This window comes from Myotis davidii, unplaced genomic scaffold, assembly GCF_000327345.1.
Source record: "Myotis davidii unplaced genomic scaffold, ASM32734v1 scaffold37, whole genome shotgun sequence".
NCBI classification, from domain to species: domain Eukaryota; kingdom Metazoa; phylum Chordata; class Mammalia; order Chiroptera; family Vespertilionidae; genus Myotis; species Myotis davidii.
In genome coordinates, this window is record NW_006289395.1 from 843,004 (window position 1) to 853,712 (window position 10,709).

The 10,709-nt window shown below is 53.7% G+C and overlaps 2 protein-coding genes and 4 non-coding genes across 6 annotated transcripts in view; 3 read left to right on the forward strand and 3 right to left on the reverse strand.

Moving 5' to 3' along the window:
• The window catches only part of ALOXE3 (arachidonate lipoxygenase 3), a 22,213-nt gene extending 14,777 nt beyond the window's left edge, over positions 1 to 7,436 (reverse strand). Inside the window, exons 1-10 of the mRNA XM_015562527.1 lie at positions 6,970 to 7,436; positions 6,154 to 6,358; positions 5,016 to 5,097; positions 4,395 to 4,514; positions 3,931 to 4,056; positions 1,299 to 1,402; positions 975 to 1,147; positions 417 to 560; positions 124 to 327; positions 5 to 37 (exon numbers count right to left, since the gene is read on the reverse strand). Coding sequence (XP_015418013.1) covers positions 5 to 37; positions 124 to 327; positions 417 to 560; positions 975 to 1,147; positions 1,299 to 1,402; positions 3,931 to 4,056; positions 4,395 to 4,514; positions 5,016 to 5,097; positions 6,154 to 6,358; positions 6,970 to 7,116 — 1,338 coding nt within the window. The 5' untranslated portion in view covers positions 7,117 to 7,436. The remainder of the gene's footprint in view (positions 1 to 4; positions 38 to 123; positions 328 to 416; positions 561 to 974; positions 1,148 to 1,298; positions 1,403 to 3,930; positions 4,057 to 4,394; positions 4,515 to 5,015; positions 5,098 to 6,153; positions 6,359 to 6,969) is intronic.
• Positions 7,437 to 8,037: 601 nt separating this feature from the next.
• On the forward strand, positions 8,038 to 8,110 carry TRNAK-UUU. The gene has a single exon. It is a non-coding gene; the product is annotated as a tRNA-Lys (tRNA).
• Positions 8,111 to 8,917: 807 nt separating this feature from the next.
• On the forward strand, positions 8,918 to 8,989 carry TRNAQ-CUG. Its single transcript has one exon. It is a non-coding gene; the product is annotated as a tRNA-Gln (tRNA).
• A 464-nt stretch (positions 8,990 to 9,453) lies between these two features.
• TRNAL-UAG lies at positions 9,454 to 9,535 on the reverse strand. Its single transcript has one exon. It is a non-coding gene; the product is annotated as a tRNA-Leu (tRNA).
• Positions 9,536 to 9,637: 102 nt separating this feature from the next.
• Positions 9,638 to 10,709, reverse strand: part of HES7 (hes family bHLH transcription factor 7) — a 3,232-nt gene continuing 2,160 nt past the window's right edge. The window contains exons 4-6 of the mRNA XM_015562528.1: positions 10,234 to 10,269; positions 9,880 to 10,010; positions 9,638 to 9,643 (exon numbers count right to left, since the gene is read on the reverse strand). Coding sequence (XP_015418014.1) covers positions 9,638 to 9,643; positions 9,880 to 10,010; positions 10,234 to 10,269 — 173 coding nt within the window. The remainder of the gene's footprint in view (positions 9,644 to 9,879; positions 10,011 to 10,233; positions 10,270 to 10,709) is intronic.
• TRNAR-UCU lies at positions 10,007 to 10,093 on the forward strand. Its single transcript is given in 2 exon segments — positions 10,007 to 10,043; positions 10,058 to 10,093. It is a non-coding gene; the product is annotated as a tRNA-Arg (tRNA).

Here is a 10,709-nt window from a genome sequence, read left to right on the forward strand (position 1 = left end):
TCACCTGCAGCGTGTACCGAGTGTGCGGGAGCAGGAGCTGCGAACGGAATGAGGTCCCGGGAGCCGAGGGAAGGAGGCCGCCTGGCCCCGCCCTCTCTGGCCCGGCCCGGGGGTCGCACCGACCTTGTAGACGGGGTGGCAGAGCGGCAGCTGACGCAGCGTGGCCATGGCGAAGGCCTCGCACAGCAAGTGCGTGCACAAGAAGTGCGTGTTGTTCTCGTGCACCAGGAACTCGGAGTTGCGCACCCACGTCTTGGCCAGCAGCCAATCCCAGTCGGAGTCCGTGGGGAGGAAGATGGGGCTGTCCGGCCCGGGGGTCTGGCTGAGCTGCGTCCAGGAATCATCAGGGGGTGAGACTCCAGCCTGCTGGTGTGCCCCTGGAGGCCCCACCCCCAGAAGCCCGGCCCCGGGCTCACCTGGATGGCCAAGGGCATTAGCGCCCCCTGGGGGTTGAGCCACAACAGGCAGAGCGGCGCGGCCACGTACTGCTGGCGGCCGTTGAGGCAGTGGACCGGGGCCTCCGCCAGGACCCAGTAGTCCGCTAGGAAGAGGTTCCCCCTCTGGGGAAGGTGCAGAGCCTCAGAATACACTTCCCACCGGCGCGCCGCCTTTCTCCCCGTTCTCTGCCCACTCCCCCCTCACCTCTGGCCTCAGTGGTCAATGTGGGGTACCCCACCCATCCCAGAATGTTCAGAATGAGGTCCAGCAGAGTCCCTCCTTTTGCAACCTTTCACCTGGCTTCCCAGCTTGGACAAGCCAGCATCCTCTCCCTTCTCCCCGTACCTGCTCCTTCCTACTTTAATGCAGATGACCTCGGTGTATCCAAGAAAGGCAAAATCACCAACCACCGCAGCCTTCTGGGGGAGGAGACCTGAGGCCGTGGCTGCGAAGCTCCTAGTTCTCCATGCTTGTTCCTGGCCATCTCCTCCTTTCCCTTCACACCCATCCTTTGTCCCTGGGGGCAACTCACCCACCTCTAGCTCTGCCTGCAGGCAGGTGCCAGGGCCCAGCAAGGGGGCCACCATGTCATTGGTGACAGGCAGCTTGCTGGGCAAGCTGGAGAGGCAGTGCAGCATGACAGGATTGACGCCGTTCAGGTACTGGTACCCGAAGAAGGAGTCCTCCCACCAGTGCTCCGTGACGTACTCTAGGGAGCAGGAGGGGGAGGAACTGGTTGGTCTGGAAGCTGCTTCCCCCAGCCTGCTCTCTGAGCGCTGGAGGGGCTTTCCCAGATGGGCCCGCGGGCCGGGGCATGGGACAGGGTGGAGGGGGGACAGCTCCTGCTTGGCTCTGCACACCTGAAGTGAAGGTCTTGTGGCACCAGAAGATATTCCGCATGTCATCCAGCTTCTTCCAGGAGCCCTTTCGGTCCAGCAGCCCTCGAAGCTTCATGCCCAAGGACCTGGGGGGGTGGGGGGGAGATGGTGTCTGGGGCTGCCAGGGGCCCTGTGTCCCAGCCTAGAGGTCTGGAGGGAACTGACAAGATCAATGTCCAGAGCAGAGGTGCCTAACAATCCTCATGGAAGAAAGGCCTAGTGGCCAGCTGAGGCTTTGTGGGGGTGACTCCATATGCGGATGCAAAGGCGGCGCACGTGGTGCAGGCAAGTCGTCTTCACTGGTGTTTTGGGCCTGCTTTCTGCAAGCTTCCATCTCGTCGCAGACATTCACTGGCACCCCTCTTCCTACAGGACAGAGCCCCAACTGCGAAGGCAGGCTAGGAAACGCCCCACCGGCCGGTTTCTATCAACCTGTGCAGTTTTTTCTCCTACCAGGGGCACTAGAGAAAGCCAACGCAGCTAACACCACCAAAACTATATTTTGTGCACAGGACTGATAAAGGTGGGCTTGGCAACCTGAGGGGCGTGCACGTTCCATGTTGTGGATGTCTGTACTGTTTGGATATTTTTTACAATGAGCATATGTTATTTTATAATCGGGGCGGGGGGAACGTGCTTGAAATGAAGTCTGCTTTCCCCCCTGTCCAGGGCTTTCATTAAACTACGCCTCTCCCAGAAAGCAGTCTCCTACATCCCCACCGAGCACCAAACCCATCCGTTCTGTGTGCATTTTAGATGCAACATCCTTTAGGAAGCATGCCCGGATGTCTCCAAACACACGCCTTTCCATATCTTTCCCAAACGCTCATCACTCCCTTCACCGCCTTGTGAATACAATGTACTCGCTCACATCATCTCCCATTGTACCATGGGCTCTTAGGGCTGTGAGTTGGCTCAGACTGCCCTGACATACCCGGTTCATAATAACCACTCGCTCCCTGGGCCAAGTCCCGGAGAAGGGAATACAACACACATCAGGCAGGTTTGTGGCAACTGGTCGATAAGGTAGGCTCTGTAAGGACGCTGGTGTGGATAGCTGAAGACAGAGGGGGCAAGGGGCAGTAGTGGCCTGACAAGCCCAGGACACTCCTCCGCCTGCCACCAGGGCCCAGGAGATGGGAAAAACTGGGTGGGAGGAGGCAATAAAGGAGAAAGAAAAGGCCTCCTCTTTCCAAGGGCCTGCCGCAGGCCTTTCCATAATGCCTTGCAGGAACCCCGGACTCAAAGCCCCGCACTGTCCCCTTCTCTCCATGAGCAGCTGAGCTGCCAACGGCCAGCTCCCTCTTCCCACAAGCCTTCTCTGAGCCCCATGCCAGCTGTCCTGGTCTCCTGGGACGTCCCCTGCCTAGACCCACATAGCCATTTGGGGAGCAACTCAGGTGCCTCTACCTTCCCGACTGCCCCTCTGGGCCCTGGCAGAGGTCCCCTGCCTGGGCCCTTGTCCTGAGCCCTGAAGCCCGAGCCGCCTGTGCGGCCTGCCTGCCCCAGCCCCCCACAGACCTTCTGGAGCCCCACCCCACTTTCTCACCCTCCACCGGTCCTTCTCCAAAAGCATCATTCTGGCTCGGAGGCCTAGACATGAGGAGCCAGCTTACTGTTCTGGCCTCCGCTGGGCCTCTTAGAGCAGCCACTGCACAAAGGGCCCTCTGAGCCTCTCTCCTGCCAAACCTACCCAAAGACACCCCGTGTCCACTGTACCCCCTCCAGCCATGTCACTCACAGCTTCAGCTGTTGCCTTGAGCTGCTTTGATTGCTAATTAACTCTGTTCCCTAATGATACTGAGTTCCTCCCGGCCAAGAGTATATCCTAACGCTACTAGCATCTACTGAGACATTATTTTGTGCTGGGTGTTACTTCATTAAATTCTCTCCCAAACCTTTAAGGTAGGCATGAATATTATTGTCATTTTATAGATGAGGAAACCATTTAGAGCAGTGGTTCTCAACCTTCTGGCCCTTTAAATACAGTTCCTCATGTTGGGACCCAACCATAAAATTATTTTCGTCGCTACTTCATCACTGTCATGTTGCTACTGTTATGAATCGTCATGTAAATATCTGATATGCAGGATGGTCTTAGGCGACCCCTGTGAAAGGGTCGTTCGACCGCCAAAGGGGTCGCGACCCATAGGTTGAGAACCGCTGACTTAGAGGCTAAGTGAAAATCAAGGTCACCCAGCTAGAAAGCATTGGTTTTGGGAATTGAAACTGGCGTGGTCTGACCACTTTCTAAAAGCTTAAGAGCCAGACCTCTCTTCTACTCAACAAGATCCCAGCAGTGCCTGGAACCAGGCTGTGCACAATTCATTGTATTAGTCGGGGCGATGGAAAAAGAACGGATGACTAAGGAGCAAAGAGGAGCCCACGGGGATATAGGGCATGGAGGAGTCTAAGGAGAGAGAGAGGAGCCTGAGGGGCAGAGAGAGAAGAAACTGGGGCCATACAAGGGGCCATAGACTGGGGCAGGGAGAGGGGAGACAGGGGACAGAGAGAGCGACGAGGGGCAGGGAGAAGGGAAAGTGAGGCAGAGATGTGGCTGTGCATCAAGGGGCAGAGGCGGACGGGAGAGTGAGCAGGAGTTCAGGGGCCTCACGCAGGGATGGCATTGAAGATCAGCGAGGTCGTCTTGGTGGCCGAGTATCTGATATTGGGCTCCATGTGCAGCAGGGAGGGGATGTCAATTTTCATGGGGAAGCCAGGCAGGTACCGATTCCCACTGCTAGGGAATAGGAGAAGGTGGGGGCAGAAGAACAGAGAACAGTCAGAAAGGCCTACAGCTCACCTCTCTAATTCCTTCCCTCACTCTTCCCCCAGACTTCGTAGGCCTCCCCTCACTCTGGGCTCCTCCCCTGCCCTCTCCCATTAGGCCTGAAGCCACCTCCTCCTCTCTGCCTTATCCCGGGGGCCACCCCTGCCTACTCTGATCCGGGCACTTGAATTAAATTGCCCTTATTGTAGTTCACAACTTCTCTTTCCAGGCAGTCTGGGCCCATCTTCTCAACAGACCCTTCACTTCACAGCCCTCCACCTTCTTCCCACGCCTGGGTCCTTCCTCACCTGTCGTCCTGATTCACACGAGTTGTTGTCCTGGTCAAGGTAAATTTCTTGTCTGACTCCATCTGCTCAAAGGTGCTGACATCCACGATGCCTGGGAAGCCAGGGGCATAGACCTTCCAACTTCCGGGGCAAAGAGGTTAGAGATGGTGAGTCAAACTTAGGGTACAGAAACTTTAGCTTCTAAAGACATGCCTTGAATTAAAACTCCCACTTTCTGGGTAAGTGACAAAGAATTGGGATTTTCTCCCCAAGGCACTGGGCTTCAGATCAGGGTAGCATTTGAGGGTGACATGAATGTCCGGGCTGGGTTAGAGTCGGGTTTATGCTGAGATTAAGATCACGGCCCGTTTGGGGGTGAGGTTGAGGATAGGCTGAGATCTGTCAGTACCACAGTCACATCAGGGGCTGAGTGTGGATTCACTGATGGGATCGGGACAATGATTGGTACTGGTGTTCTGGGTCTGGACTCCGGGTCAATAGTAGGTTGCGGTTAGGTTTAAATAGTGGCCCTGATTGGAGTTGGGCCCCAAGGTGGGGACAGAGGTCAGAGTTAGTAACAGTGTGATTAATTCTGAAGTCAGAATAAAAATGGGGAAAGAAGTGAAGTTAGGTCACCCTCACCGGTAGCATTCCTGTCGGGCCTGGAGCTCCCGTTTCCTGTGGTCCAGAAGGAGGGGAAGGGAGTCTTGACAAATAGTCCTCGCTGTGGGGAATGAGATTACTCATCGTTTAAGTCCTTTTTTAAACAACAACTTCTCCATCAAAGCTTGCCTGAGCCCCTAACCCTTGCACCCAACCCTTCAGTAATGTGGACACCCCATGTTCTTTGTGCATTCACCAGAGACTCAGGAAAACCTCGCCCCCAGATCCTAACAACCTTCCTTATTGCTTGCATGTTTGTTTCCTTTCCAAGACTATAAACTCTTTCTGAGCAGAAATCACATTGTATTCATTTTTAGTCCCGGCATCTGGCATGGTGCCTAGCACAGTGCACATAGCATGCATTTGATAAATGAGATGAGTACATATATTTTGTAATTTTATTGTGGTGGACAGATTGCTATGATGATAGATGAGGTTCAGAGTGAGGTCTATGAAGAACTCACTATGGGCCAAGGGGTCATGTTCAGTTATTTTACCTTGACCTAGAACAGCATCTCTCATCCCTAAGACTCATCTCAAACTAGTCATGCTTTTCTAGATCAGACAGCTCAGGAGATGTGGCCGGTCAGAGGCTGAGGGAGTTAGGCCGAGGCATTCTTGAAAGGTCATCCAAATTCAAAAAGGAATCCTAACGGCAGCCCACAGGGACTTCAGCCACACTGGAAACGCCAGGAGTGGTGGCCAGTGCCTTTCCAGCTCAACGCTCAGGGCTTCTCCACCTGGTGAAATGCAATTACTCAGCTGGCAGGATGGCTCCTTTTGGGGTTCTGCAGGAATTCGCTTAGGGGAAGTGCAGAGGGAGTCCCCGGAGAGCAACCTGCCATCTGTGTGTGTTTGTGTCTGTGTCTGGGTGGTGTGAGTGTCCACAGTGTGGGTCTAGTCTCTGTCTGTCTCCAGAGGGTAGATACTGTCCGAGACGCCCCTGCATTGCAGGGCTTTAGAGGCTCACCTTTTCCAGAAAGCATCTACTTGGGAGCCCTGAACTTGTGACACTAACCCCAACCCTGTTCCCTGCACCCTGGGCTCTGGGAGACCCCACCCCTAATCCCAAAAGGTGCGTGCTGCAGCATAAGGCCAGCCCCTGCCTCTGGCCCACCTGTTCCTGGTCGCAGCTCTACAGTGCAGAAGCCCTCAATCCACTGGTAGCAGGGGAAGTGGCAAAGGGCACCATCGGGGGCAGTGACACAGATGTGGCTGCAGTACCAGGAGTCCTTGCGGAAATAGGCATAGCGCTCCTTGTGTAGACGCAGCAGCAAGAGCTCCCCCAGCTCCGCTGAGCAGCGCACTTTGTACTTCTGCACCTGAGGGACCAACAGAGGAAGCGCGTGAGAGGCAAGGAGCTGCCGGAGCTGTCCTGCACCTTGCAAGGTGCGTCTAAACCCACACCCCTTCTGGCATAGAAGCCTGAGCTGCCGCTAACCCATGTGAGGACTTTGTATGAATTAGAAAAAAAGCACCCCTTCACCAGGCAGAAGCAACCACAGCTACCACAGGCAGAGTAGGTTCTGGGTTGCACTAGCCCCCTTGGTGGCCAACTTCTCCCCAAGACCCACCAACAAACAATCCTGGGCCTGGTAGAGGCAGGTGGACGCCCCCCAGAGAAGAAGAAACCCAGACTCTGGGAGTTCAAGCGACTAGCCCAGAGCCCACCTTCAGTTATGAGAGGAGAAGCTGGGAAGCCATTGGAATTCTGCCCCCTTGCCCAGGACCCCTTCACAGCCCCGCCTGGGTAGGGTTTATCATCCCCAGGAAAGACAGGAACCAGACAGAACAGGGATGGGGAGGAGGTCAGAGCCAGCAGCCACGGTTCTGCAGGAGGTGATGAGCCCTGAAGGAAGACGGTACCCTCCTTCAGGGTCCCTGCTGGCCCTGCCCCCTCAGGGGTGCTCCTCCCTCTCTCCTCTGTACTCACCGATCCAGGGGCAAAGTCCCTGCCCACGCGATCCAGCAGCTGCTTGGGGCTCTCACCACACATGCCCACCAGAGTGACGGAGATGTTGTCCAGTGTGCCTGCCCCCAGGTAGGCACCAGTGGTCACACACACGCGGTACACGGCCATGATGGGAGGGACGGAGGGATGCCTCCCGACAAGGTGAGCCCCAGGAGCGGCCGGCCTGGAGGTGAGCAGCAGGCCGAGCAGGACTGGACGGCTGTGATGCTGAGCCGCTGGATGGGAGGTCTGGGGGGTGGGATGGAGGTTGGGGGGTAGGGGGAAAGGCCCAGCTCCCTCTGAGATGTTTTCTCTGTCCTGAGCTCCCGGCCTCTGCCGGGGCCTCTGCTCAGTGCCGGCTCCCTCTCCCCGCCCACACCTGCCTTCTAATAGTTGTTTGCTTGCCTCTGGCGCAGCCGGTCCCTCTGGCTGGCAGGACAGGGCTCACCCAGATGGATATCAGGAGCCCCAGCCTCACCGGGAAGGGAGGGACCAACTGCTCAGAAAGAGACAGCGAGCAGGTGACGCCTGTATGATTACTCTGCACCGCCCTCCCACGCCCGGCCCTCCGTGACCCCTGTCTTTGGCATGTCAGATCTCAATCTCTCCCTTGGAATGGAGCTCGTCAGGGTACCGAAGTGGACTCCCGGCGCACAGTATCTGAAGGTCCCCTGTGGCATTCGGGCCCGCCCTCGACCTTCGGGCCAGTGGGCGGGAGCGGGGGCGCCCGAGTGCCTAAGATGTAGGTCATTCATTCCCTGGAGAAACCTCCCGGCGAGGAGAGCCCGCAGCCGGCAGCGGCCCCGCGCGGCAAGTCCCGGCACCGCGCTATCCCAGCCCCGGGCCTCCAGCCCAAGCTAACCGAACGGCGGAAACTACTCGAGGGAGGCCGGTAGGACGCGCGATCAGCAGTTGCCCGGTGCTCCAGCTTCCTTAGGGTCTGTGCCGGCATCCTCGGAGCACTTGCATACAATTCCCCCACGTTTTTGCGAGCGTGAAATTTTACAGGTCTAATACTCTTAAAGATGCCGGGGCAGAAAAAGCTCGAGAGCCCGGATAGCTCAGTCGGTAGAGCATCAGACTTTTAATCTGAGGGTCCAGGGTTCAAGTCCCTGTTCGGGCGTTCAGTTTTTTCCCCACCTAAACACTCATTTCTAAGTACAATTAATATTTGGATGCCTTCAAACAAAACAAAGGAAAAGAATAACAAAAATTCTATTAATTAGTTTTAAAAGGAAGTGGTATTTAAAAGGAAGTGGTAAAACGCCAAATTTTTAGTCTTCAGAAGATAGAACGAATAATGGGAAGGAAAGTAGAGATGCTTTAGAGTAGTACATATACGAGTCATATATGCTAACTTAAGTTTTCTAGTAGCCACATTAAAAAGAATGAAAAGTTTAATCAAGATGTGTATACATTAAGTGTGTGCAGTTTTTGTATATCATTTATACTTCAATAAAACTAAAAATGGAATAATAATAATAATGATAATAATAGAAAAAGAAACTAGGGGGGGAACAGGAGTACATGGGAGAACTCTGTACTTTCTGTTCAATTTTTCTGTAAACCTAAAACTGCTCTAAGAATAAAATCTGTCATTTTCTTTAAAAGAGTAAAAAGCAACAGTTGAAATTAATTTTAATAACATATTTTATTTAACCCCAAGTATCCAAAATCTGAGCATTTTAACATATAATCAATATTTTAATGTTAATGAAATTATAACTTTTTCTGTACTAAGTCTTCTATGTACGGTTTCCATTTTACATTTACAGTACATTTCAATTCATATTTTAGATGCTTGTTAACGGCGTCTACCTTATCCAACAATTGTTTTTGTGTTGTTTTGTCTTCTGTAAATAGTAGAGTGCAGGGCAGTAAGAACAGAGTTTACAATTATATAAATATTCAGAAGAGGATTGCACCAGTTGGTTCCATGGTGTAATGGTTAGCACTCTGGACTCTGAATCCAGCGATCCGAGTTCAAATCTCGGTGGAACCTGAAGTTTTGTTTCTCACAATTGTCAATATGTTCCATTATGTATTGGTTTTATGTATGAGGTTCTTTTATGAAGAGTATTTAAAAAGAAAAACTACAATTCTGTTCTTTGAGCTTTTACACTAGGCAATTGAAGCCCCTAGCACACTCTGAGGAAAACACAGTCAATCACTTGAATATGTATATGAACACGTGTTGCGCTAATTTTGAGAGATAAGAATGTTATTTGAGAACATGTTAATGGGGAGATCAGTTACTAAGAAAAGGTTACTTCGGCAGTTTCCATCAGGTCTTGGTTTGGGGCTGCGATGCAGATCTAGGTAGGATATGTCTTGAATACCAAAGAGGGATGACAGTGGTGAGACCTCTATCAGGAATCCTCATAAAATTGAGGAAGATCCCACAAGGTCCTGCATGAATTGTTACAAGATGCATGAACCACGAGGGAGGGAAAAAAAGCTTTAGTTTGGCAGCGGTGGGATTCGAACCCACGCCTCCGGAGAGACTGGAGCCTAAATCCAGCGCCTTAGACCGCTCGGCCACGCTACCTGCGTGGAGTAAGGGTTCCTCCACTCTCCTCCTAAGAGACTATAGCAAAGTAAGCTAGAAATGGTATTACATTGGCTGGTCTTCTTCGGAAACCATCTAGATTTAGAACTGCAGAGCAGCGGATAGCAAAGCAGATAGGCCAAAGGAAACAAAGACACACAGAAATTTACAACGAAATAAGTTTATTTTGATGAGTGGGGCCACATCTGGGAGTGGGGTGCGCCTGGGCTGGAAGCATCATCCTCCAAGCAGGCAGCTGGAGCTCTGTGCTCGTCCCCTCACTCATGTTGCTCTCTCTCCCTGTTTCCTCCACCCATGTGCTCCCGCACTCCCACCTGGCTCACCTGCTTTGCGCCCGCTACCTCGCCCTGGTAGGCCTCAGGTCCTACCCGCGAGCTCTTGGTTCGTCCCTCCCTCTCCCCCTCCCCCATCCAGCTCCCGTAGGCCGTCAGACGCCGCCGTTGGTTAGCGGGCTCTGTGGCGCAATGGATAGCGCATTGGACTTCTAGTGACGAAAGAGCGATTCAAAGGTTGTGGGTTCGAATCCCACCAGAGTCGATTTTATTCCAACTTTTATTTTCCTTTCCTTTTTTTTTTTTTCCCCTAAAGGTCCCGTCCCTCTCCCCCTATCCTAACTCTGTTTTCCGTCTGTTTTCAGTTCCAGCCTCAGTCTCTGCTCTGCTCTCTTCTTTACTTACCTGTCTGCCCTGGGACTTGGGCCTCGGAGAGCAGGACTGGGGGGACGGGAGACAGAAGGGGAGGGAAAGTAGGCGTGGACGCCGAGATAAAGGCAGGCCCCTGGCTTTGGGACACACGGGGATTTAATAACCACTTTATTCCATGCACTAGGGACTCGAGAAGGGATTGGGGCTGGGCTGGGACAGAGAGGGTACAATCCTAGACGCAAGGGGGGGGCAGGGGAAAGGGACAGGAACCAGGAATATATATATTTATATAGATACTCTAATATAGACCACATCTCACCCGCGCGCTGCGCCCGCGCGCCCCGCTGCCCTCCCCAACACCTCCTCGCCCCGACTCCCGGATCCCTCTGCTGCCCTTAGGCTGGAGTCTCTACCCTACCCCCAGCCCCGCCCCCACCCCCCAAAGCTTAGGGCCAAGGTCTCCAGAAAGCGGGCGGCGGGAGCGGCGGGGCCTTGGGCCCCCCTTCTTG